The sequence below is a fragment of the Marmota flaviventris genome, chromosome 3, assembly GCF_047511675.1.
Source record: "Marmota flaviventris isolate mMarFla1 chromosome 3, mMarFla1.hap1, whole genome shotgun sequence".
In the NCBI taxonomy this organism is placed as follows: domain Eukaryota; kingdom Metazoa; phylum Chordata; class Mammalia; order Rodentia; family Sciuridae; genus Marmota; species Marmota flaviventris.
In genome coordinates, this window is record NC_092500.1 from 78,742,055 (window position 1) to 78,769,994 (window position 27,940).

The 27,940-nt window shown below is 37.7% G+C and overlaps 1 protein-coding gene and 1 non-coding gene across 4 annotated transcripts in view; both read right to left on the reverse strand.

Annotated features, from left to right (window-relative positions):
* Positions 1-27,940, reverse strand: part of Bicd1 (BICD cargo adaptor 1) — a 223,939-nt gene that overhangs the window by 26,331 nt on the left and 169,668 nt on the right. Inside the window, exons 4-8 of one of the 3 annotated variants that reach the window (XM_027934095.3) lie at positions 26,982-27,407; positions 12,268-13,362; positions 8,132-8,283; positions 3,878-4,195; positions 2,715-2,908 (exon numbers count right to left, since the gene is read on the reverse strand). In XM_027934095.3, coding sequence (XP_027789896.1) covers positions 2,715-2,908; positions 3,878-4,195; positions 8,132-8,283; positions 12,268-13,362; positions 26,982-27,407 — 2,185 coding nt within the window. Of the gene's footprint in view, positions 1-2,714; positions 2,909-3,811; positions 4,196-8,131; positions 8,284-12,267; positions 13,363-26,981; positions 27,408-27,940 lie in introns of those variants that run through there. The other 2 variants (XM_071609201.1, XM_027934099.3) reach the window with 2 other exon arrangements.
* On the reverse strand, positions 21,806-21,878 carry Trnav-cac (transfer RNA valine (anticodon CAC)). The gene has a single exon. It is a non-coding gene; the product is annotated as a tRNA-Val (tRNA).

Here is a 27,940-nt window from a genome sequence, read left to right on the forward strand (position 1 = left end):
TACTTAGAGGTTTAAGATATTGCTTGCATAGAACATAGGATTGGTCATAAATATGACATAGTTCCCCATTTTTGGCATAATGAAAATATTTTATATAGTAAAAGCGTTCTAAACAACATTCAATATATTTTACCCACTGTAGTTCAGCCTAGGAAAAGTAATATATATTATCAATAATGCTGGTATTTTTAGGAGCTAGTTTGTTTGGTGTGTCAATCAATTTCTATAGTAATTGATTTATTCGAGATCTTTTAGAAATTATTGTTGATTGATCTAATGATAATTTGTTAAGAATTAATCTAATTGATTCCATGATATATAATTGAAAGATCTTCAGGCTATAAGAGCTTTACTTCTTTTCCTCTTCTATTATTTTAACTTCAAATAAATGGTTAGAAATATAAAATTTACTAGTAAGTTATTATTAAAGTGATTTTTTTGGTCTAGTGATGATTCTGAGTTATAATCTTATATATAGTAACCATTTCTTAGGCCAATAACATCTTCTGGTTACTCAAAACTAAAGAATTTAAGAAAAATAATGGCATTTTGATTCACATAAGCTCAGTGGTCTTAGAGCTGAAGATATTTACAGCTGTGTATAAAGTAGGAGAAAGATTTAGCAGAAGGGGAAAATGCTTTGTGGGGCAGTCTGCACACTGATATACCCTTTTGACAACATCAAAATGTAGCAAAAGCCATAAAGATGTTCAACTTCTAACCCATGATTTCACTCTTGAGAAAAAATTGAATACATGAGTTGTTGAACATATGAAGCTATTCCCAGCAGCATTCAATAATATACCATATAATGGAAATACCATTCCAGTGGACAACCCCAGGGGAAGGAGTGACTAATACAATAATAACATCTGAAATAAAATTTAAGATACAATAACCTTAAAAATAACAATGACCAAGTAGCAACATGGAAATGTTAATGATGTAATATTAATGACTTCCATGATGTAATGATAATGATGTAAAATATATATTCATGTACACAAGAACCAAGCAGTCATACAAAAATGAAAATAGCTATTGTTAGATTTTATTAATTTTTAATCTTATTGCTACACCACCTTTTAAAGTGAAATGCAACAGGAGTTTCTTATTAATCATACCATTTATTTTCTAAATTCGAGTAGACAGTGCTACTAAATCCATTTGTAACACTAAAAAGAAGGCCTTTGTGGGTTTTACCCAAGTTAGGTGCCCTGGCATATCATTACCCCTTTGGTGGTTCACAGAATACTTCAAGGTACCTTCCAAAGGTGTCTAAAAAATTAGAAAATGAGTTATAAAAGTAGAAGTAACCATTGGAAGGGTTACTTTTGTGTGTGTACCTGTGCATCTGGGCTGTTACCCCATTACTGATTTCCTCAACATTTCCTTAACATTCTTAGAATGTAGAACATGTGATATAAATCATTATAGTACATCTCTTAATCCCAATCAGTAGGCTGATTAAATGAATCAGATAAGAAAAATATTAGAGATTCAAAGGCTGAGGTTTCCAAAAAGGAATTAAGGTAAAATTGAAGTAAATTGGGTAGGAAGTAAAACTGAAATAAATTAAAACAGACAGACAGACAGACAGACAAAACTCTCACAAAGGTGGCAAACTCAGAGGCTACAGTAGAGGCCAGAAGGTAACAGAAAAGGTAGAGCAGGCTATGTCGGTCATAGGGAGTGATGTGACCAAGTGCCAGGCTTTCCCTGTCTAACGACAGCAGCCACTGCTGAGCTCCAACAGGTTGTTGACATGCATGAATGCAGACCAAGGGCTGCCAGATATCCAGAATCATTCAAAAGAGGCCAGAAATAACAGGTGTTCATATGAAATCCCTGAGTTTCTAACTGCTGACAACCAACTTGAATTTGTTTTAATTTTTGGTTCCCTGTAATAGACAAATAATAGCTGCCCTTGGGCTTATTTTCTTTCATGGGCTTCCTGTTGGCCATCTCTAACTTATACTGAGCATGCAAGGGTTTTGCAAAAGGATGATCTTTATTTGCCAGAGTCACATTTTCTTTATTTGCCATAAATCATGCTTTTGATTTAGGCCTTTTCATAGGAAAGATTTTTTTAAAAAAACAGAAATGTTAAAGTAAATTGTGAGCATATTGGTAAGCATAAATTAAGGGCTTACAAATGACAAGAACCTTATACTAATACCTAAATGTTCCTGAGGAGCAAAGCCTTCATGGAGTTCACTTTAATTTTCTGTATAATAACTGAGGAGACATTCTGAGTCACTACAAAAGGAATTGGTTCAAAAGCCATAACATAAACATGGCTCTGGGGTGAAATTACACTAAACGTGGTAAGAGCCAAACTCAAAATCTGACCCAGATGGAATCGCCACGAACGACCAAACTGCAGAGAGGATTCAGGTGTGTGCCCTGCTGTGCACATCTGGCTAATCTCCCTTTCCCTCTCCCATTCCTTCCAGCTCTCATTTCCATCCTTGGCTGCTGGAAGGAAGTCCCTAGAGTTGTCTCAGGAACAATGTCTGGCTGTGGTCAAGGAGGAGACAGGAAGCTAAGTGCAGAGGAATCTTTACTTCAGTGCTGGGAATTCACACATCCTCAAAGTCCCTCAGAGTTAGGCTCTGTGGATGGGCGAGCGCGTTGAGCGGCTGGAAGGAAGGGGAGAGTCGTCTATTCAACTAGACATTTGCATCACATGCACCCAAGGAAAAAATGTTTACCTGGTGGAGCCACGGTTAACCTTTTTTCCTTGCTGAGCCGGTGCCCTTGGATGAATTCACTCATGGAAGGGGGGCCCTTCAGAAGAAATGATTCTGTGGAGGTGGGATCAGGGGGAACTCTTAATAAATTCTGTAGGTAGGAAGCCCCTGAAGTCCTGGGACGGCTCTGATCACAAAGGGAAGGTGAAAATTGTCTTGCAGGAGATCCAAGAAAAATACATATAGGAAACAAAAAAGTTTTACTTTAATTACCTTTCAACGCCTCACCAGTGACAACATTATTTATATTGGCATTTAATTGTTTTAATATGTAAATCAAGATTTTTTATTTTTTGCTAATTGTTTTAGTTTCCACACCAGGATACAACCCTATTTGGAAACTGTTTTGGATAAACTGGAAAAGAGATTTATTACAGTTAGTAAGTTTGAACCTCAAATAGAAAATATATGTATTATTTGATTCTTAAACAAAAGCTAAAAATAGAAAGTTTTACTATATTAACAGACAACACCAGGTATGTAACTCAATAACCAGGACTTGGGGGGAAAACATCATGAAATCAGGCCACCCAAAACCTTACAAGTGGTTTCTCAGTGAAATATTCACATGCCAACTGAAAGAGCACAAAAACTTGCTTTTAAAGGAAAGGAGTATATGTATTCCATTCCGTTTTTACCTAAATACAGGCATGCCCTTTCAGTCATCAGTTTGGGTCATATGGACAAAAGTTCCCTTAAGAGAACATATTCATATCCTTGCCCCGTTAAAGAGAAGCTGGTAAATAGCACCATTTCCAGAGGTACAATGACTTATAATCCAAGTAGAACACAGCTTCATTCTCATTATCCACCTTTACCAATTTTCCAGTTGGAGGTAAGGGAGAGGCATATATGCATACAAAGAGCAGCAAAAATATGAACAGACACTTTGAAAATTATTTTATGGTCAAAGCGGTGGGGATGGGGGCAGAAAGGAATATAGTAGCACGATTATCACAAGGTTTTGATCTGGGAAGACCAATATTTGCAAAGCCCATCTATAGCAGCTCCCATTTTTCCTTCTCCTTCCCCTCCTCCAGCCACCACAACAAGAGCACATTAATTTTTGCAGTTAACTAAAATCTGGCCACTGCACCATACTATGAAGATCGCTGCATGCATACCTTTTCCTCTGAGTGCCACTGCTGACCCGAATGGTGGGTGTCTGTGGGCCCTGACTATGCAGGAGGTAAGTGTCTATGGTGGGCACGGTGACTGATGCCTCCCCACTTACTTTAGGGCTGCCGATCTTGCTCTTTCCAAGTTTGCCTTTGCTGCGACGGGACTGCTCATGGTCAAACTCTAAGTCCTCCAGCCGCTGGGTCAGGGCGAGTTTTTGCTGGATAGCCATTCGTAACAAAGTGTTTAGAGTCTTCTTCTCATCCTCTGCGGCTGCTAACTGTCTCTGCATCTCATCCAACTGTGTGACATATTCATCACATCTGGAACCCAAACAGAAAGGTGGTGAGGGGGACATCTTGGGGAAACTGAAGTGCAACTCAAATTGGAAAGTACAATACTCCTCCCTTAATCGTAATTTCATTTCCCTACAGTTTCAGTTACCTGAGATCATCTGTGGTCCCAAAATTTTATTTGTCTTGACTCAAAAGATTTTTCTTTTATCTTATTTTTATTTGTGGCACTGGGGATTGGACCCAGGGGCACTTTACCACCAAACTACATCCCCAATCTTTTTTCATTTTTTATTTTGAGACGGGGTCTCACTAAATTGCTGAGGCTGACCTCAAACTTGAGATCCTCTTGCCCCAGCCTCCAGAGTCACTATAAGTATAGGCAAGTACCACTACACCTGGCTCAAAATTTCATTCTCAAGATTTTATTACTCTATACTGTTATAATTGTTATATTATTTATTATTGTTAATCTTTTGCTGTGCCTATTTTATAACTTAAACTTTATCACAGGTACATTTTATATATATAGTAACCATTTCTAAGGCCAATAACATCTTCTGGTTATCCCGCCCTCCCTTTAGTTATGTATAGGAAAAAAAACAGGGCACATAACTTTTTATTATTGTTATAATCATTCTATTTTATTATTGTTAATTATCATTGTGCCTAATTTATAACTTAAACCTTGTAACAGGTATAGGAAAAAACCACTACATAGGGTTTTGTATGATCAGTAGTTTTGGGGGGTCTTGGACTATATCTCTCATGGATAAGAGAAAAACTACTGAAATGAATTTGACTAGAATTTAGATATATAGAATCCTGGTCTTCCTATCAACAGAATGGAGATAACCTATAGTAATAGGAAACAATAGAGCATGTTCACTAACCCACACAATAGGGTACATATGGGAGCACTCTGAATAGGCATCATGAACCCCAAGGACAGAGTTTTTTGGGGGGCTGCATTTTGGTCGTATTGTACAGTCCAACATGTCCAAAATACCTTAGATGTGTTACAATGGCTCTTTCTGCTGTATAACATTTGTCTTCTTTGCAGGAACATGACAAGTTTGTTATGGGTTATGGCTGTGGCATCCGAAAAAATAATAATGTTAGTGAAGGAACTATTTGCTTCTTTATCTCTATTTATAGGTTTTATTTTAATTTAGTACAGATCACAGCTGGCAGTGTTTTCAATATGGGTGATTTCTCTGAATTAGGAAATGGTGTTTTCAATGATTTCTCTACCAGATGAGAGTGCAGAGAGTTGTCAAAGAAAACCTGCACAAGGTTTGATGGAGGTAGAGCCAGTTGTCAGGAGCATCTTCATTCAGCTTCATGCTTGCACTAAGCATGAAGGTAAGCTCAGTGATTTATTTCCCCACCAAATGCGAAACCTGAGCCCATCCATATGCATTTGGAAGAAAGAGGCAGTGTGGGAAAAAAAACTTATTCTGAGATTCTGCTCTTTACTTACCCATTAAGATATTAATAACAATTCCTCTGCATGCACCAGCAGATGGTTAAGGACCATCTTGGAGTTATCCAAGACGCATTATACAAACTTTGAAATTAGCACAAGCCTGGGGTATTTTAAAGAAGAAAACAGGCTCTGTGGTAAAATACTTGAAATCAAGGGGGTGCCATTCTCTTTATCATTGAATGTCAGGAATCAGCGGGGACATGTAGATCATAAGAAAAATCAGATTTTAGTAAAATACCAAGCAAATTTCAGGACCTGGATTAATCTTCACTGCTAGATAACAACATTTTAAACATATAGCATTAGGCAGTTACTGTATCTGAAAAAATAAATGACTGTGAAAATGAATTAATGAGGGATACAGGCCATTCACTCATATATGGAGACTTCAAATGACCTTTTAAAATGTTTTCAATTTCTTTCCCAAAGAACAAATTTATGTTCTCTTGATTCTAAACATAAACTTGATTTCTTGCATTGGAGAGGGGACCATTCCCATTCTCTATCCTATCCCTCATAGTGGTCAGAGGTATACATCTTCTACTTTCCAAATACCACTGTGCTCTGGGCCCCAGAAGCCAGTTCCTCTCCACCCCTGTGGTCCCTCAGGTCCCTTCTGACTGTCATTTCCCAGAGATTCAATCACATATGACCTTGAGCCTTTTCTTTCCCAAATTACAAAGCAAGCTGCACAGATCCTGGGGACTCCTATAAAGCCCAAGACATTTTTTTAAAATTACATCAGCTACATGTAAATCATTTTATGAGTATGCAAATAAAGTCAAAGTTATGCTTTGTGAATTTTGCACCAAATTTGTATCAGAGAAGATATATATAGTTGGTGCTTTTTGTTGAGGGAGGGGACTGCTTTGTGACAACAAAAAAGGTATTTCAACAGTATATTGAGGATCTCCAGATTTTTAAAACCCTCAAATCATTACATGTAATAATAATCATTATTGTAGTACTGAGGATGGAACCCAGGCCCTTGGGCATGATAGGCAAGTGCCCTACCCCAGAGCCACATCCCAGCCTAGTACATTATTTTTTTCCCCACGTTTTAAAAATAGGTACATTATAGTTGGACATAATGGTGGGACTTCATGTTACAGATTGGTCTATGCATACGATATAACAATATAATTTGGACAATATCACTCCTAAGTATTTCCCTTTTCCCTTCCCTAGTCCCTTTCCTCTAGTCTACTCATCTCCCTTCAGTTTTTTTTTTTTTAATATTTATTTTTTAGTTTTGGGTAGACATAATAACTTTATTTTTTTCACAATTAAATTATTTTTTATTTATATGAAATGTCCAGAAGAAGCAAATCTACAGTGTCAGAGAAGAGATGATGGTTACACCACTAGGAAGAATGGGGAGTGAATGCTAATAGATATGGGGTTTCTTTTTGGGGTAATAAAAGTGTTTGAAAATGGTCTCTGGCGATGATTGTACATCTCTGTGTGTGGGAGGCCGCCACACCATGTGACCAGCATTTTCCTCTCCTGATTGGTAAGGCTCTGCTGGTCACTTTCAGTGATCTGGCCACATCAAAGTGGCTATAGATGGTGGCCCCGATCTTGAGAGTCGTAAAAAATGTAACTTTTCTTTTTCCTTTTTCCTCTCTAGCTTCCACATATGAGAGAAAACATACAACCCTTCACTCTTTGAGTTTCCAGAATATTCTTAATTAATTATTTCAAATTTTTTTTAAAAAGCATTTCCTCATAATAAAACTGGTGTGTGTGTGTGGTGGGGGAGATAGAAAGTAATATTTGTATAATTAGTTGGGCAATGTGAAAAAGTCAGTGATATACACAATTACGTTTTAGAAATAATATAAATACAATTTAATTCACAGTGTATTAAAGTGTAAGTATTAGCTGATTTGATGAATACTAGTCTTCATTATGACAGTATCAGGAAGCACCTTAATGTACTTTAGTCATAAGAATATATTTTAGTAATGATAATATTTAGCTATTTTAAGAAGTATTTTTTTCCCTTATGGGAAACTTAAAAAAAAATCTAATATATGGGATTGGGCTGTAGCTTAATGGTAGAGTCTTTGCCTAGCATGTGTGAAGCCCTGGGTTCTTTTCCCAGTATTCCCCATCTCTGCCCAATACCTAATTCTTTTGAGCATATAAGGTATAGAAAAAGGTTATTAAATTAATTTTTTGTTTATTTGATTTTGAGACAGTGTCTGGCTGTGTTATCCAAATTGGTCTTGAGCTGCTGGGCTCAAGTGATCCTCCTGCCTCGGCCTCCCAAGTGGCTGGAAAAAATATTTATGTAATAGAATTGTTTGATCCATTGTGTCCAGTAGAGGACTCTGGAAGTGAGCCTTATATTTGTCAGAGCGGAATCTCTGTCCTAGACCACAATCCAATACGCTCAAGATGCACAGAGACTCACTTGTGAGTGCTCTAGTCTTTCTGGCGTGGACCACAATTTTAGGAAGAAAACCAGTTACCTTGTTGCAAACATTGCTCTCAGGGATGAGAAAGTGGCTGCATCTTCTTTCAAAGCCTTCAGTTCATTCCTCAGTTTCGTCATCGTTTCTGTCACCATTGCTTTTTCATTCTCATATTTGTTCTTCAGATTAGCTAGGGCCACCTCAGCTGTCTGAAGCAGAAAAATCACAATGCTCACCCTGTTCATATCAGGAACATCTGTCATACACAGTTATTCATGCTGGGTCTATTATTTCTCTCATAAATGGAAAGTGAAATTGACTTGGTTAGATTTCACATAAGCATATGTATATACGTTGGACATAGCAAAGATTTTCTTTAGTGTCAAAATGAGTTGTGAGAGGGCTGGGGACGGAGCTCAGGGGTAGAATGCTTGAGACACACACACACACACACACACACACACACACACACGAGGCTCTGGGTTCAGTCCCCAGTACTGCCCAAATAAACAAACAAAACCCCACATAAACCAAAACAACAACAAGAAAAAGCAAAACAAAACCAAAAACCTGGTGTGAATTGATAATGTGGTTTAACTGCCTTAGAAGCCAACCATAGGCCAGTCAGTATCAAGAGCTAAAAAATTGGCTGTAGTCCAATAAATACTTCATGTATATTGTTGAAGGTGTAGGAATTTCAGACATGGAGGGAGCCAAAATGAAACCTTACATAAGAAGGATTTTATTAAGGAGTTAGTAAAGGAGCGAAGTTTCCAACTGAAATACATTAGGACTCACTTTTGTGTTCTCTGTGTTCCCTGTGGGCTTAAAACACAGAATAAAAGACCATTGTAATTTATAACATGAGTATATGATAAACTGTAAGCCGATGTTCTTATGTTTAAGGAAAAGAAATAACGAAGAACCAGTGGGTTATAGTTAAATTATTCATAATCTCCAAGAAAGCAGAAACTCCAAAATGTAGAAGTTGTTAAAATATTTGTTTGGGTTTGGGATTATCTGAAGTTTCTAGAATTAGTAGTGTTTCAAACCAAGAGCTAGCCTGGCACAGTAGAAAGTAAAAACACAATAACTGAATCCAGTGCATAAAATCAGTGAATATTTAGGGACATGCACAGCTCATGGCATTGGGAAGTCAAATGGAAGCATGGCACATGGCACATGGCATGCATTTTGAAGTCAAATTGGAAACGCACTATTTTTACAGACTCTAAACTGCAACTTTTCAGAGTATGAAAAAATATCAATACTACTGGAAACCCCATTACTAATGGGATTTCCCAGGGAGACTACCATTATATTTCTGTGCTTGAAATGCACAGTTTCAACTTTCTTACGCAAAGTGTCAACTTCGATAGAAATGGATGAATTCATTTTTAATTAAACTAATATCAAGATGAGGTATTTCATTAGTATCTGATTCCAAGTTAGTTTCTTATTGGTTTTGACTCTGTATTTAAATTCAGATTTAAATGACAAGTTACGCAAATAACAGTTCTGTATGTTCTGTAAAGCTAATGTTCAATGGAATCTTCAGAAATATTATAAATTCAGAAAACTATCCAGAATAAATTGGCCTGGGGAAAAATGTCAGTTTTTTTTTTTTTTCTTCCCCTCTCTCACTCTTTTTAAGGTACTAAGGATCAAATCCAGGACTCACACGTGCTAGGTAAGTATTCTAACACTGAGCTACATCTCTAAGTAATTGTTTGGTTTTTCAAAAAGTTTACACACATATTCATTTAAAACAGATGATTAAATTTAAGTCATGCGAATGTAGGTGTAAGGAATTTGTAAGCACATGGAGTCACATAGTCAGTTTCTAAGGGGAGAAAAAAAGGGGGATGACAGGCCACTGGATCTGAAATAGAAGTAAGAAGAACTCATTTATTATTTGTAAGAAATGCCCCCAAAGACTGTTTTATTTGCAGATTTGTTTGTCCACAGACTATGTAAAACTTTTTCAGAATTAATTTAAACCATCAAACCCCATTAGTAGATTTGTTGATATCTACATTCACTTTCTTCTCATACTTCAAAGTTAACTTTGTAAAAAAAAAAATACTTATTCTCATTCACAGAGCCCATCACAAACATTCCCTCAATACATTATCCTGTTTTGTCACTTGTCCCACTGTACCTAATGTTCGTTTGTCTGGAATTATTTCCTCTTCCCCTGGGAAAACAATTTCTTATCCTTTAAGAACAAAAGAAAAAAAAAAAAAACTCAAGAATTGTTCTGTGAAGTCTTTTCCAACTCCTCTAAGAAACATTGTTGACTTCCTCTGCCATGTTCCCATAACTTAGATTACAGCACATGTAACATCAAACTATAATTATCTGTTGTATTCTGCCATTCCCAGGGGGCTGTGAGTCCTCTTCTGGCAAGCAGAAACCATATATTAGTCTTATTTGAATGTTCACATCTAACACAGTCTAGTACATAAATGATGCTTCATAACTAAATTATTGCATCAGAAGACACCGTGCCTCTGAAAAAAAAATCTTAAAGTATAATAAAAGATTCATAGATAGGCTGGGATGTAGGTTGGTGGTAGGGCACTTGCCTAGCATGTGCAAGGCCCTGGATTTGATTCCCAGCACCCCTAAAGAAAAAAAAAATTTCACTGAGAATACAGAATGCCTACCTCAAAATAAGATGATTTCCTTTTCCCCCTAAACCACAGAATTCTCACCTTAGTCTCAATAATTAACATTTCACAATGTCTAAATATGATGATGTTATCTGTTGATACTTGAAGCTATTTATGCGCATAAGCATCATGGTAATAGGCCCACTGTTGTTTTAATGGGCTAGAAATGTGTTTTCATTGGATTTACTGAGCCTACACAGGCTGTGACTCTGATGTAATGCAAATGGTACCACACAGCACTGTGAAAATCAAATTCAGCTAGGCATGCTTTGTTCTTCTCTAATTTCTATGGCACTGTTTATACCACTATAAAGTGTTCCACATGTTCCGGCCTGTAGTTACAGGCATGTGTTCAATTTGTACTAGATTATTAGTCATTTATTTTTGCATCCTTACTTACTATCTCCCATAACTTATATGTAAAGTCAATGAATGCTGGCTCAAAAATTAGTTCTCTCTTGGCTTATCAACCAACCTTATTGTTTCAGTCAAATCTCTTGACATTTTCATTGGCCTAGTTTTCTAGGTTGGTTAATATTCAAACTTTATGTAATAAATCAGAGAAGTTATCTGAAGGACTCAACCAAGAATGACCTCAGGATATTGTGCTCAGGGTAAAGAGTGTGTAAATCTTGTCTAGTGTGATTTTGAACCATGAATTAATACCCATCTAAACCTAAGTTTCAGATATATGGTCACTGATGGAGCTAGAGTTCATTCTCTCTCTCTCTCTCCATTGTTCTTTTTATTTTTATTTTATTTATATTTTTTGCAGTGCTGGGAATTGAACCCAGGGCCCCATGCATGGTAGGCCAGCACCCTACCACTGAGCTACATCCCCAGTTCCTCCCTCCCCTCTCCCCCACCGCTACTGCCATTTCCTTCTGTATCGTTTGCTTGTTAATGTGGGCTCCAAACTATCTGTTGCTAAAATATGCCTGCTGCTGTCTTGTTCTTTATCCCTGAGTCCATGACTTGATCATTTATCTAATACTCTTGTTTCTCAAAGCCTAGGATTAAAGACAAGACACCCATTTTCCATCTTGCTACATGCCCTTGAGGAATCTCTGTCTCTGAAGTTGAGGTCAGGTTGGTGGCTCTCAGACCTCCTTTATACCTGCCTGCACCCAGACTCCCTTACGACCTGGCTGCCCACCAGGTGTCTCTGGTTGTCGTAAACTGCCATGCCGGCCTCTTCTGTCACTATCTATGTCCTGCTTCCACACTCACAGGACTGCTGTCGTGTATCTGCAGCTGGGTCTTCCCTTCTATTGTCATTTTACCTTCCTCATCTCTTCCTCCACTAGCTGGGCACAACTACTCTCTATTTCATCCATTCACTCACTTAAAAATAACATCACACTCTGACCTGGCACTAGGATGCACTTTGTCTTATTGCTCCATTGACCAGTAATCTGAATCCTTGTCTTGATGGTCCTGGAAACTCAACAACATTCGGGAGGAAATTGGTAAAGAAGGTTTTCAACTAGCATGCTTTCACCAGTGGAAGGAGATTACCTGTTTGTTGGCTTTCAACACTGCCCTCAGCGTGGCGATCTGTTCCCGTTTGGTGCTCAGCAGGGACTTGAGCTTGAGGATCTCTTCCATTAAGGCTTCCTTGTCCTTATCAATCATGGGGGCCAACTCCCGAGCCGCTGCTCTCTGACGAGACAGTTGCAAGGACCGGTCCACTGCTTTCTGCAGATGCTTGATTTGGTCCCGGATTATGGCGTTAAGGTTGTAGATGTTCATTGGCTCTTTGCGGATATCACTTGTATCCAATACCGGAGATGATGGTGGGGCAGTAATAACAGGAGAGATGGTTGGGGTCTTAGTTGGACTTGGTTCTTTGCTGGCCTCTGTGTTTTCTTTTGAAACGGGTTCAGATGAGGTCCTTGTTTCTACTGGGGACGACACACCCCGTCTGGCCAATCGTGGAGACAAAAGTCCTCTGGGATCATCAGGCCCTTTCAGGCTGCCACTGCGGGTAACTCTGCTTTGCCTGTAGTAGTCCAGCATGACCCTGTTGGGAGTTTCATTATTACACAGACAGACATGGTGGTAAAGCTGGGCTAGCTCCTCACTAAACGTCACTAGCTCATCCTGCGCTGTATTAAGGGTATTGTGATTTTCGTTGGCTATGCTGGTCATCTTTTGCAACTCCTTCTCCATGTGGGCCATCTTCTCGCCACTCTCCTTGGTGTTCTTCTCAAGGCTTGTCACCTGCTCATCATACATTTGGATCTTACTCTCATACTTGGCCTTCTCTTCTGTATAGTTTTCTACAGATTTATTATATTTCTCCTTTAAGGCCTTAATTTCTGCTTTCAAGTCAATCACCTCGGTTACTGCCACTCTGTATTTGCATTCGAGGATCTCTAAGCCGTTGATGTCCACCTCATAGTCATGGGCCTCCTCCCCTGAGTCCCGGCCCTTCTCCCCATCCAGCTCAGACTTGAGCTCCTTGCTGCTCTGCAAGCCCCTCATGGCGTTGACGTGCTCTGTGAGCCGGTGCACCCGCTCATGCTGCTCCGTCAGCGCCCCCTTGGTGTGTTCCAGCTGTGTCTGTGACTCCTGGAGATTAGCCAGAAGAATGGCCTTTTCACGCTCTACCTGCAATGAAAAAGAAAGTCTCTGAGTGCCTTCAATGCAGTACCACGGAGGAGCTTAGTCCATTCACAGTGGGGCCTGTGCATATTTAAAATAACTGCAGCACAGTCAATGTTCCTGTTATTTCAAAGTAAATTGGAACATCTTTTCTTATTCAGCAGTTCTGGGAAGTCAACCCAAAAGTACATAATTCATAATATGGTATTGATAAAAGTCAAGCCATTTGAATTTTTCATAAAGGAGATAGAAAATCTTCCGAATATTCTATTATGGGCATTATGTACAATCCCAGTGAAAATGGATTTCAGGAGTGTTTTGTTCTTTTTTCCCTTGAAAATCAAATAGGTTTCCTTGGAAAAGTCTAAACATTATTTGAGTAGTGTACATGATTATAGATAAAACCATTTCCCAAAATCTCTCAATAGAACAAAACCTTTTATAAAATAAAAATTGATCAAAACACAATGTACTGAATGCCAGGTGCAGTGGTGCATGCCTGTAATCCCAGCAGCTCAGGAGACCAAGACAGGAGGATTTTGAGTTCAAAGCCAGTCTCAACAAAAAGCGAGGCACTAAGCAACTCAGTGAGACCCTATCTCTAAATAAAATACAAAATAGGGATGGGGATGTGACTCAGTAGTTCAAGTGCCCCTGAATTCAATCCCTGGTACCCTCCACCCCCAAAATTACTGAATGTGCCTCAAATTTATTTTGAGACAAAGTATTATGATAAATGAGGTAATGGGTTTGAAATGGTTCTCAAGCTATGCTCTGCTAGTTCATATTTAACATATATATGTTCTAAGTCTAAAAGGATAAGTCTACCATTCTCTTTATGATAGCACCTTCAGAAAACATCACATAGAACATAGTTTCATGTGGAGATGTTCCATATACAGTATTGCTTTCCACACCCAATTTATTTCTGATGAAATCAACTGAATAGAGAGCAGAAGCCTTGGCTTTTTTTTTTTTCTAGTGCTACAGGGGATTGAACCCAAGGTCTCGTATGTTAAACACACCCCAAATGCCCCCTTTAAATTTTTTTTTATAGTTGTATTTGGACAGAATGCCTTTATTTTATTTATTTTTATGTAGTGTTAAGGATTAAACCCAGTGCCTCATGCATGCTAGGCAAGCACTCTACCACTAAGCTATAGCACCAGCCTCCCAAGCCCTTTTTGTATTTTGAGACAGAATCTCACTAAATTGCCCAGGCTGGCCTCAAACTTGTGATCCTTCTGCCTCAGTCTCCTGAATAACTGGGATTATAGGCATGCACTACCACACCTGTTGTGGTATAAATTTTATACGAATATGAATACATATGTGTATGTGTATATTGAATAGGGAGTGGTATACACATACACACAACTTCACAGGCAGTGATACTCAAAATTTACAATACATGTATATATATACACACATATCTGCATATATATATATATATATATATATATATATATATATATATATACATATATATATACTACATATATATTGTATACCTATATATCTACACACACACACACACACACACACACATTCCACTCTTTTGCTCCAGATAATTCAAGTGGATCTGACCAAAACATGATTACTGAATTATCACAGATAATTTTTATAGAACTCTAGCATTATGTTTTCCTTCAGTTATTAAGAACTGTAGTACCTTAATGTATTTGGATTTCAAAGAGAGCAGGCACTTAAACTATTTAAGATTCACTGTGCTTAGAATTAATAAATGTAAAACTGTAAAACACTTGAAAGCTTTAAAATGATTCTACATTTTGGGGGTCATTATTTTAATCTCCATTTGTGAAGAATTTATCCAAGAGAGATTTGCTGAGTTAATTGTAATCTATCACTAAAAGAGTCACCTTATTTTTTTCCTATCATCTTCCTCTTTTATATCCCCCTTTCCGTCCCCCCCACCCCACCCCCGTCCCTGCCGCACACCAGGGGAGTGCTCTATCACCGAATTACTTCCCTAGTTCTTTCTTTCTTTCTTTTTAATTTTGAGACAGGGCCTTGCTATGTTGCTGAGACTGGCCTCTAACTTGGGGATCCAGTCTCAGGCTCCCAAGTTGCTGGGATTGCCCTGCTTGCCTTTTAAATAAACATATTTACATGTATTGTGGACCAATAGAGGTTTTGTGAAAGACCAAGAAAAGATAATCACAATTAACATTAGGACTTCTATAGGAAAAGAAATCAAAGCTATTCTTAAACTATCAACTTCCATGAATTTCATTTTTTAACAATTTAAAAGGATGAGTTTTCTTGTGTGTGAATTTTAACTCAGTACATAATTCAATTTTTTTTTAATATTTATTTTTTAGTTTTCGGCGGACACAACATCTTTGTTTGTATGTGGTGCTGAGGATCCGGGCCGCACGCGTGCCAGGCGAGCGCCCTACTGCTTGAGCCACATCTCCAGCCCCATAATTCTATTTTTAAAATTAAAAATAATAATTGTATATATTTTGGGGGACATTGTGATACTATGATACATTTATGCATTGGAGGATGATTAAATCAGGCTAAATATAAATCATCTCACGTAGTTATCCTTTCTTTGTAGTAAAATATTTAAAACCTTCTCAACTCATTCTGAGACACTAGTATTACTCAGATACCCAAACCAGACAAATATATTACAGGAACTGAAAAATACATGCTGATTATCAATTAGGAATACAGAACAAAATACTAGCAAACTGAATCCAGTAACATAAAAAGGATTAGATAGCACAACGAAGTGGGATTTTTCCTAGGGATGTAATGTTGATTTAACATTCAAGAATCAATAAGAAAAATACACTGTTTTGGGCTGGGTTTGTAGCTCAGTGGTTGAGTGCTTGCCTCGCATGTGTGAGGCACTGGGTTCGATCGTTAGCACCACATACAAAAATAAATAAATAAAACAAACATATTAAAAAAATACACTGTTTTAATAGAATATAAAACAACATGATCCCTCAATACATGCAGGAAAAGCATCTGAGAAAATTCAATGTGCGTTCTAGGAAAAAAAAAAGTCACCAATGTAGGAATAAAAGGAAATTTCCTTACACTGATTGAAGGCATCTATGAAACAACCATAGATAACATCACACTTCTGTAATTCAGCTTTCCATCGCTGTTGACAAAATATGTGAGAAAATTAACTTGGAGGAGGAAATATTTATTTTGGCTCATGATTTCAGATGTTTCAGCCCCTGGTTGGCAAGCTCCATTGTTATGGGCCTGTGGTAAGGCAGAACATCATGGTAGAGAGGGCGTGGCGGACCAGAGCTGCTTACCTCATGGCAGCAAGAAAGCAAAGGCACAAGATATATATACCCTTCCAGGGTACACCTCCAGTGACCTACTTCCTCTAACTAGGCCCCACCCCCTACAGTTTCATCATCTCCTAATAGTCTATTCAATTATGAACCAGTCAATGGACTACTGTTTTTGTTGTTGTTGTTTTGGGCACTGGGGATTGAACCCAAGGGCACTTAACCACTGAGCCACATCCCCAGTCCTTTCCACTTTGGTAAAAAGTTGCTAAGTTGCTTAGGGCTCCCTAAACTGCACTGGCTGGCTTTGAACTCACAATCCTCCTGCCTCAGCCTCCCAAGCCACTAGGATTACAGGTGTGCACCCCCGTGCCTGGCTGGACTACTCTATTGATGAGATCAGGGGCCTCATGATTCCAGTCACTTCCCTAAAGCCTCATCTTTGGACATTGATGTATTGGGGACTAGGCTGGGGACATTCCAGATGCAACTATAATGAAACAATGGTGAAAAAGACTGAACCCTTTCCTGCTAAGATCAGAAACAAGACATGACTGATTGATTCGACATAGTATGAAAGTTCTTGCCAGGGAATGTAGGAAAGAAAATGAAATAAAAAGCATTTAGATTGGAAAGGAAAAAGCATGATTGTCTTTATTTGCAGAAGATATTGTCACAAGCTGTCCATGGCTTGTGTGTGGACTGTGTTGCGCATCATAGCTTAGTGAGGGGATAAGTCTGGCATTGGGAACTTTCTATGGCACCCCTACAGGGACCGACTGCCCAATGCAGGTGAACTCTCCTCTCACCCAAGCTCTGCCAAGATCTCACACAGCACCTGAGCTGCATGTGACCTGCCAAGATGTCAATCCACCTGCTGACTACAAGAAATCACTAAGCAAGACTCTGCCCTTGAAACCTTATCCCTGCCTTTGATGTACCCCTTAAATAAACCACCAGAGCCATCTTTCCTTTGTCTAATTCCAGCACCTATGTGGACTAGATCTATCAGGGGCTCTGCTTTATGTAAATATATTTCTGATTATTTGTGTTTTGTTCTTCACTAATTAATTTAGACTTTAAGTTTCCAGGTGGCTTACACCCTCCTTAAAGGAAGAGGAAGCCCACAATGAGACGCTGGCCATCTCCCCTGTTATGATATGATCTTGTATATAGAAGTTCTTAAGAAATCCACTTTTTTAATATTTATATTTTAGTTATAGGTGAACACAATACCTTTGTTTTATTTTTATGTGGTGCTGAGGATTGAACCCAGTGGGCCTCACGCATGCTAGGTGACCGCTCAACCTCTGAGCCACAACCCCAGCTTCAAGAAATCCACTTTTTAAAAAACTATTGGAACAAATAAACAAGTATAATAAGTTTGCAGGATAAAAGATCAGTGTACAAACCTCTATTATATTTCTACATGCTAGCAATGAAAAAAATCAAACTTTAAATTAATAAAATAATTGCATTCACAACACTATGAAAAATAATAAAATATTTAGGTAAAGTTTAATAAAAGAATGCTAAATGTATACTCTGAAAACCATAAAGCATTGTTGAAGGAAATTAAAGAGATCCTAGCCAGGGATGGTAATATATGTCTGTAATTCCAGTGACAACGGTAGGGGGGCAGACTGCAAGTTCAAAGCCAGCCTCAGCAATTTAGTGAGGCCCTAAGTAAGTTGGTCTCAAGATGAAAAATAAAAAGGGCTGTGGATTTAGCTCAGTGGTAAAGCACCCCTGGGCTCAATCTCTAAAACCAAACAAAAAAATCCAAACAAGATGATAAATAATATCCCCTGCTCATGGGCCAAAAGAGGAAAATATTCCCAAAATTGAACTCCATATGCAATGCAAAACCTATCAAAACCTCAACTGAATTCTTCACAGAAACTGACAAGCTGATCATAAAATCCACATGGAAATGCAAAGGCCACTGAATAGGTAAAAATGATCTTGAAAATAGTTTTTAGAAAAGGACAAAGAAGGTTGGGGATGGTGGTGCACAACTGTAATTCCAGCTACTCAGGAGGCTGAGGCAGGAGGATCAAGAGTCTGAGGCCAGCCTGGGCAACTTAGCAAGACTTTGTCTCAAAATTTAAAAAAGGATGGGGCATATAGCTTCAGTGGTGCAGTGTTCTTGGATTTAATCCCTAGTACCACAAAAAGGAAAGGGAAGAAAAAGGAAATTGCAAAGCTTGCTACAAAGCAATAATAAGGTAGTGTGATACTAACATAAAAGTGAATATGTAGATCAAGGCAAGAGATCAAATCAAGAAATAGACTCATATCTGTAATAAACTGATTTATCAGTTTATTATCTGATAAACTGAGGTGTCAAGACAACTCAGTAAGGAAAGAAGAGTTTTCAATAGATGTTGCTTGGATAAGTGAAGGAAACGGGTCCATCTACAACTAAAAAATTACATATATATATAAAAAATATATTTTGTAATAAAATAAAAAATATATATTTATTTTTAAAAATTTTGTGCATCACAGAACACTACCAAGGTGAAAAGAAAATCCAAAGTATAGGAGAAAATACTTGAAAATCCTATATCTGATAAGAAATTTGCATCCAGGATATATTAAAAAAAAAGTCCTACAACTAAATAATAAAAAGAAATCACTCAATCAAAAAATGGGCAAAGAAAGTTAATTGATAAAAAATATTTATGGGGCTGGGGATGTGGCTTAAGCGGTAGCACGCTCGCCTAGCATGCATGTGGCCCGGGTTTGATCCTAAGCACCACATACAAACAAAGATGTTGTGTCCGCCGAAAACTAAAAAATAAATATTAAAAATTCTCTCTCTCTCTCAAAAAAAAAAAAAAATTTACATATGACCAAGAAACACATGAAAAAATTCACAACATCATTAGTCCTCAAAGAAATGCAAATTAAGGGGCCTGGGGTTGTAGCTCAGTGGTAGAGCATTTGCCTTGCATGTGTGAGGCACTGGGTTTGGTTCTCAGCACTGCATATAAATAAATAAAATAAAGGTCCATTGACAAAAAAAAGGAAATGCAAATCAAAACCTTGATGAAATGGCACTTCACATCTGCTAGGATGGCTACAACTAAAAGGGTATATAACAACAAGTGCTGGCAAGGAGGCGGAGGAATCAAAGCCCTCACACAGGGTTATAAAATGGGGCATCCACTAAGAAAACAGTCTGGCAGCTCTTTGGAAGTTGGAACAGAGTTACCATGTCACCCAGAAATTTCTAGAACTCGATCCAATAGAGAACATATGTGCACCCCAAAGCTTATAGGTGAATGTTCACAGCAGCATAATTTATTCATAATAACTCAAAACTGGAAACATCTCAAATGTTCATCAACTAATAAATGACAAATAAAATGTGATTACCCATGCCATGGAATATTATTGGCAATAAAAAAGAATAAAGTTCTGTTACAGGTTACAACATGGATGAAGCTTGAAAAATGTTAATATAAGAAGGCAGTTACAAAAAACAATATATTATATGATTCGTTTATAGGAAATGTTCACAATAGACAAATCTATAGAGACAGGAAGTTCACAGATTCACGGCTGCCTAGGGCTGGGGGTTTCTGGGAAAATGTAGAGTGACTGTTAACAAATATGTGCTTTCTTTCTTTCCTTTTTCTTTTTGGTACTATGGATTAAACCCAGGGGCACTTTACCATTGAGCTATTCCCCAGCCCTTTTAATTTTTTATCTTGAGACTAGGTCTTGCTAAATTGTTGAGGTTGGCCTTGAACTTGTGATCCTCCTGCCTCAGCCTCCTGGGTCACTGGGATTACAAGTGTGCACCACCACACTGAGCCCATGGTTTCTTTTTGGTGTGATGAAAATGTTCTAGAATTGACTGTGGTTGATGGTTGCTCAACTTGGTGAATATACTAACAACCACTTTAAACAGATGGATTCTAGGCTTTGTGAATGGTATCTCCATAAGTCCTGTTCTACAACAAACACAAAACCAAATAGCAACAATAAAAACTACTCAGAGGCTTTCCCTGGTTGTGATTACTAGATGCTCTTCTTATATTTACTGATATGTAATAGAAAAAGTAAGGCTTGTGGTACGAAGTTTATACAGACTCTAAAGTAGTTTAATCACTTAAGTGCTCAACTTGTATTAGGAAAGTGTCTCTTAGGTTTTAAGAACCAGGAACTGACCAAATGTGTTCTAATTAACTTCATCCCATATTTGGGAGTAAGCTCTTGACAAGCAGAGATAATATTTAACTGATTGTGTGGGGCAGCTCCACTTGCTAGATTTATGACCTTGAACAAATGATGCAACATACAGCACCCTCATCCCATCCCTATCTGTACAACAGGGATGACATGATCTTCCCCCTATGGTGGTTATAAGCACCAGCCAATTAAGCAAATAAAAATTGAACTTTAGTGGACATATAGAAAGTTATTATTATAACTTATAATCATTATAGAAAATATTCAAACTACCTTTAACAGAATAGACCCAAATACAATATGAATCTATTTCTTCTACATCTATGAGGTTCAACAAAATGTACTAACTTCAGTTTTATAGAAACATTGTTGTTTTCTCATACTACATGTAAAATTATCCAATATGATACTAAGAAATAAATCAATTCATTTAAAAAAATTGAACCTGTTTTCCTGCTCAGACCTCATGTGGATGTAAAGTTAACAGTGTTTTGTTTTTTTTCCAATTAAAAGAATAAATTTCAGCACAAGCACAAAGGACTCCTGAAATAGATGAAGTAATTTAGTTAGTTTTTCCAGATAGGATCTACTTATTTTGTTTCTAATAAAACTAATTAAGGTCCTGGACTGTCACTGGAAAATGTCAATTATAATCTGTTTGAAAGAGCAAGGTCCTTAGGGCAGCAAGAAGCCAAAATAATTTATTTAGTAATACCCTCAAATTTTCTTCTAGTGAATAAGGGATGATGCTAATTGAGCTGTTCACTATCGAGGCCTATTGTTAAGCTTACAGGGACTCCTAGATGAACAAAACATGTTTTCCTACTGTGTTATTCTTATCATTTTTTTTTTTTTTGTAGTGGTGGGGATTGAACTTGGCCTCACACATGCTAGATAAGTAAGTGCTGTACCATCGAGTATGTGTGTGTATGTGTGTGTGTGTGTGTGTCTGTGTGTGTGTGGGGGGGTGCTGGGGATTGAACCCAGGGCCTTGTGCATGTGAGGCAAGCACTCTACCAACTGAGCTATATCCCCAGCCCTCTCTTATATTTTTTGTGCATAGGTTTCTGTGTGAAATGAAAGCTTGATTAACTAAATTTAAATTTTTAGATATTCCTGTACTTTATTCCATAATCTTAGAAGACATAGAGCAGTAAAATATTCACACCAATTTGCTCTGGGAAGAAAAGCACTCCCTAATTTCAATCAAGGCTTACCACCATCTACCCTTTCCCATAATTTTATGGTTTCTGTATTCACTGTTTATATAAAATGGTAGTGGAGACCTTGGCACCTCAAAAACTGATGGAGAGTTCCCAGTACAGTAATAATAACTTACAGTTTTATGAATGACACATAGTTTCATAGTTACCATCCCATTTGTTCTTCACAATTCTACAAAAGAGGCCTGGCATTATTACTAGGGCTTTAAAGTATAACTGTGCAGGTTGTACACAGTGCAATTCTATAAGGAGGCAATATTTAAACTGTAGTCCCTATAGATTTTTATTACTTATTATCATTTCCCAGCAGATGGCAGTATAACCTCTTAAAGAAGGAGACCAGGTTTTGTACTTTCTTTTTTCCTAATTCTAACAAAGGCATGGTAAGGGACCAGTGCTTTGCTAATGTGTTGCCTTCCCTCTTTGTGAAGGAGCTTCAGAGAAAGCAACTACCCAGCATTCCTGACATTCAAGGCAGAAAGATGCACAGGTCCCCTCCACCCCAACCAGGTTAAGTAAACACCTACAAAAGAGATAACATAATTTATGTGTATAGATGGAGACTTGTAAGACAAGAAAAGGCCAATAGGGTATGGCCTACGTATGCTATTTTTAAAGAGGTTCTTCTTTTTTTTTTTTTTTTTTTACAAAAATTTAATTTTAATTGACAAATAAAAGATTGTACATATTTTCCATGTATAACAGAATGTTGTGAAATGTGGATACATTGTGAAATGGCTAAATTTTGAGCTAATTAACATATACATATATTGCATCCCATACTTATCATTTGCAAAAAAAAAAAACTACTCTCTTAGTAATTTTTAAGAATAAAATGCATTGTTATCAGTTATAGCCACCACATTGTACGGCAGACCTCTTGAACTTATTCCCCTATCCATCTAAAGAGATCTTAATCACAAGGAATACAGTCTGAAAAGCTGCATATCACCCCATTTAAGATGTTATATCCCAGCCTGTGCCCCTCGACATGATCAGCAGTAACTAAGCATAGGTGTTAGATTTGATGGCACACAGACTTCACTCAGATGAAATGTTTTGTATTCTTGCCAAAAGAAATCCTAAGAGATAAAGGGACTATGAAAATACCAACTGTCCCATCCCCAAGTGTACATACAAAATTGCTTAACCGTGCAGCCCCAGTTCCACCTACGTTGGCCACAATTTCAATGTCCAAAAAGCTTGAAATAGAAGTTATATATAACTTGTTTGGTGGCAATATAATGACAGCCCTAAACTCCTGTGGAGCAGCAAAACTGCACCCAACCAAACGAAGGCCTTTTCATATAAAAAATGGTCCTGATTTTTTTCTCTTCATATGAATACTTGCATGCTTTACTACACAAATTTTAATACTAGCATTTAACATTTTACATTTAGCATTAATTTTTAACATTAGTATTAATTTTTTCCCACATTTTTATTGGTGCATTATAGATGGACATAATGGTGGATTTGTTGTTACATATTTGTACATTAACATTAATATTTTAACGTTAATATTATGTGATTGTTGGGTACCACATGTGGCCACATTGGGGATGACACAATATACACATGACATATGCAGCATGTAACCTTTCTATAGTCTGAAAATTGAATTTCAAAACACATGTGGCCTCAAGTATTTTAGGTAGCAATACTTAAGTGCATTTTATTGGAGTCACTTCAGAATGTCTAGAACAGTACAACTCACAGTATGTTTCATGGCCCATCAGAACTGCTGTTGATCAGAATTGACATATTATTTTCAAGCTTCACATCAAATAATAATTTTATAATTTATTTATATGAATGAAACCCAAAAGAGTACATAGCTAAGGAAAAACAATCAGATTATAAAGAAATCATTCATGAGAAGATACACTCTGTTGCCCTTGTACCAAAAATGTTGAATGAAAAATATCCCTAAAACAGTTGATATGGTTTTGAAAAAAATGCGGGGCATGGTAGCACATGCCTGTAAACCCAGCTACCCAAGAGGCTGAGGCAGGAGGACTGCAAAGCCAACCTGGGCAATTTAGCAAAAACCTGTCTCAAAATTTAAAGGGACTGAGAATGTAACTCAGTGCTAAAGCACCCTGGTACCACCCACATATGGCATCGCTGGTACCATATGCTAATTATGAGAAGATAAATGGTTACTTTGAAAAAAAAAAAATTGAGAGGTTAGTGTTGCTGGTGTGAGACCAGAAGCTATAAAGTCCTTCCTGTGCTGAGCCTGGTTTTCATTACTCAATTTGGAGCCAAATTTGTGATCCAAGGCCCGTCTGGGCCCCTCTACACCTTTATGAACTGTCCATGCTAACTGAGTGCTGATGAAAGACTTGAAGGCACATAGCTCTCTGGGATAAGGAAGGAGGGTGTATCCTGCAGAATTTTTCTCACCCTCATGTTTTGCAACACGAACATCCCTTTTCATATCAGGAGACTTAACTCTCATTTTCCACTCAGTTGCACGTACCAGTCTTGTACCAGGTGACAATTCTTGAGCTGATAGTCCAAAAACAACAGTTAATGCTAGTAGCAAGAATAAAAATATTAAATAAATCAGGTGCTTCAAAAACTAAAGGCACTATGGAGTTGAAATAATAATAGTTCCAATAACTATTTACTGTGCACTGGGTTCTGTTCTAAGCAATCTACACATATTAACTAGCTCATACACCTTCACAACAATCGAATGAGGAAGTCTTTCGACTCCCTATTTAATGGAAAAGTAAAATGTAGCTCCAAGAATAAATCTCATCTAGCAGCTGAGTGCACTTGAAATGTGTGGGACATTTTTGGTTATCACATGACTAAAGAGATATACCTGGCACTTTAATAGGCTGGGCCAGAGAGGCTAAACCTCCTTAACTTGGGAGACAGTCTCAGATAATGAGGAACTGTCCCAAATGCATACTTCACTCTGCTGAGACTTACTTGTTCTCTTTCTCTATCACTCATGAGAAGATAAACTACTCATCTTTTTTGGACTTTATATTTCCCAATTCAGATTACATTTAAGGTCAAGTGTGACAACAGCTCTGAGCTTTAACCCAATAAATGACTTGGTTAAAAACTACTGAGCTGTCCTATGCCTTGAAGCCCCACTTCCTCTTATCTTCCCCCCGCCAGCAAAATAAAATGAAGAAACAAAAAGGCTCAACTCACAATGGCTTTTTATTCCAAAGCCATCAACATGATACTTTCAGAAAATATACTAATCATAAGTGCTATTTAATTTAGGGCACACATTTTTATGAAAATAGGTATCGTATACAACTTTTTCAAGAAGAGGCATGTTTTCTATTTCTACCAACCTACTTGTATTAGTATAAACTGAGAAAAAGATATGGAAAAATATTACCCACAAAGAACTGGATTTTGTGTCAGGAGAAATGCTATATAAAACTGGTTTTCTTCCAGTGGTCATGGTCTCTTATCTTGACTCAAATTAAATATTGCAAAAACTGTCTTTTAGCAGCCACAAGCACTGGGGTGGTAAAGTGAAGGGCATGCAGTATTAAAAATAAACTTATTAACAAATTAATTTTATTTGCTCTCTCGTCTTTATTTCTGCTAGTTTCATTGTTCATTTCTTTGGAAGAAGAAAATTCGAAGCTCTGTTTGCTGTAAAATAAGTGATTGCTAGAGTCTTTTCTTTTTGTAATTTTAATTAATTTATTTATTTGTTCTAATTTGTTATACATGACAGCAGAATGCATTTCAATTCAAATATACAAATGGAGATCAAGTTTTCATTTTTCTGTTTGTACGATTGCTAGAATCTTAACAGCCTCAATTTATCAGCTATACAAGACGAACCTTGGAGGCATGAGACTGAAGATTAGTCCCAAATTTAACCACCTAACAAGCCAGATTCCTGGCTCAGTAGATCAATATGGGCCCAGCAATTTCAAATAAACCCCCAGGCTATGGCGGTATCCTTGTTCTACAGACATTTCCAATGGCACTGAATTAAGATTAGGGGGCAGGGCTCTATAAATAAGAAAGTCCCATCATAGTGAGATAAGATAAAGGCTCTCACTCTTCTGGATACATATAACTTGAAGATGTTAAAAATTAAGGTTTAGCTTATATTGGAATATCTAGAATCCTTTGGTTTCAGATTTACACCTGTTCTGTGTTTTTAATCATATAGTATCCTAGCCAATTTGTATACATAAAGTCCTTGTTGTTTTTTTATAGCTTAAAGTACTCCTGGGAAATGTAACCATTAATCTGGAAGCTAGACATACAGTTACTTGTGATAAAAAACTGCATTTTCTGCTGTTCCACTTGTGTATAAAGCTTTTAGAGTCTCTGTTAGTCAGAAATGTTAGTAAGAATCTGTTTTTTCTCAGAACTTTGTAGCTCAAAGAAATTCATTTGAGTGCCACATGATGCAGAGTTACACACATGAACATAGGAAAGTTATGTCCGATTCATTCTATTGGCTTTCCTATTCCCATCTACCTGCCCTTCTCCCCACTCTCCCCTAATCCAGTGAATCTCCACTCCCCCATCTCATCGTGAGCCAGCATCCACATATCAGAGAGAACATTAGGCCTTTGGTTTTTTGGAATTAGCATGATAGTCTCCTGTTCCATCCATTTACTGGCAAATGCCATAATTTCATTCTTCTTTATAGCTTAGTAATATTCCATTGTGTATATGTACCACATTAAGAACTTCATTCCTTAAAGTGATACAAATAAGAGATTTCTTTTCAACATTCCTTCTGTCGTATCCTTCTAAAAGACTGTGCTTTCAATTTCTACCTGAAGAAGCAACATTTTAAAAAATCAGCCTGGAACTAAAACACCAGAATCAGAAATCCCACCGCACACCACATGCAATCTACCATAGTGCAATGGACCCTTCTCTCAGCCCTAGGCAAAGTTCTCACCTGCATAAGCTGCTGCTTCAGCTTCTGAATCTCTGAAATGTTCAGCTCACTGAATAGGTCCGAGACCGGGTGCAGGGACTCCCCTTTCCTCAGGGTGGGCGCCCGGTAGTCTCCGTTCAGTTTCACCAGCGGCCCGTGGAGGTGCCCGTTCATCTTGTCGTCGTTGTTGGGCTCGCCCCCGTCCTCCGCGAACTTGAGGCCATCGACTGAGATGCTGATGTGGTTGTCGCCGAGGGTGATGTACTGGGAGAGCTCCTTGCGCAGGCTGTTCTTCTGCTCCCTTTCGTTTTTCAGCGTCTCCAGCGCCTCCTCCAGCTGGTGCTCGGCGATCTCCTTCAGCCGGATGGCGTCCTCCAGCTGGCTGTTGAGCAGCACCGTCTCCTCCTCAAACCGCTTGATCTCATGCTTTAGGCCTTCGTACTCAACCTGAATTAGATAGGACAAAGAAGATTCATAAAACTAAAAGTTGGGTCTTACAAAACTGCCATCAAACGCTCTAGTGGACTTAATCACTAAAAAAGATGACAACATTCGTCTACAAAATGAACCATATACATATGATTTTTTTTTTTTTTTCAGATGCTAGGGATTGAATCCAGGACCTTATCCATGTTAGGGAGGCACCCTACCCCTGAGCTATACCCCCAGCCAGAAATAAATCATAAAAAGCAATAGTATTTCCTTAAGATAACAGAGGATGATTTCCTTAGAAATTATATATGTAATGAACACACACACACACACACACATATATAAAATTATATATAATTAGCATCTAATAGCATGATGACATTGTTGCTTTTTCTAATTTATTTTGGTAACAGAAATATGTATAAGTATATAATTTAATTCTTAGCAGGATGAAAAAGTTTTCTACTGTCCTAGGATTTCTTTTATAGGATCCAGTCGTCAAAAGAGGAAATTGTTTGCCTAATAAATCAGGAATATTTTTTTTTTTT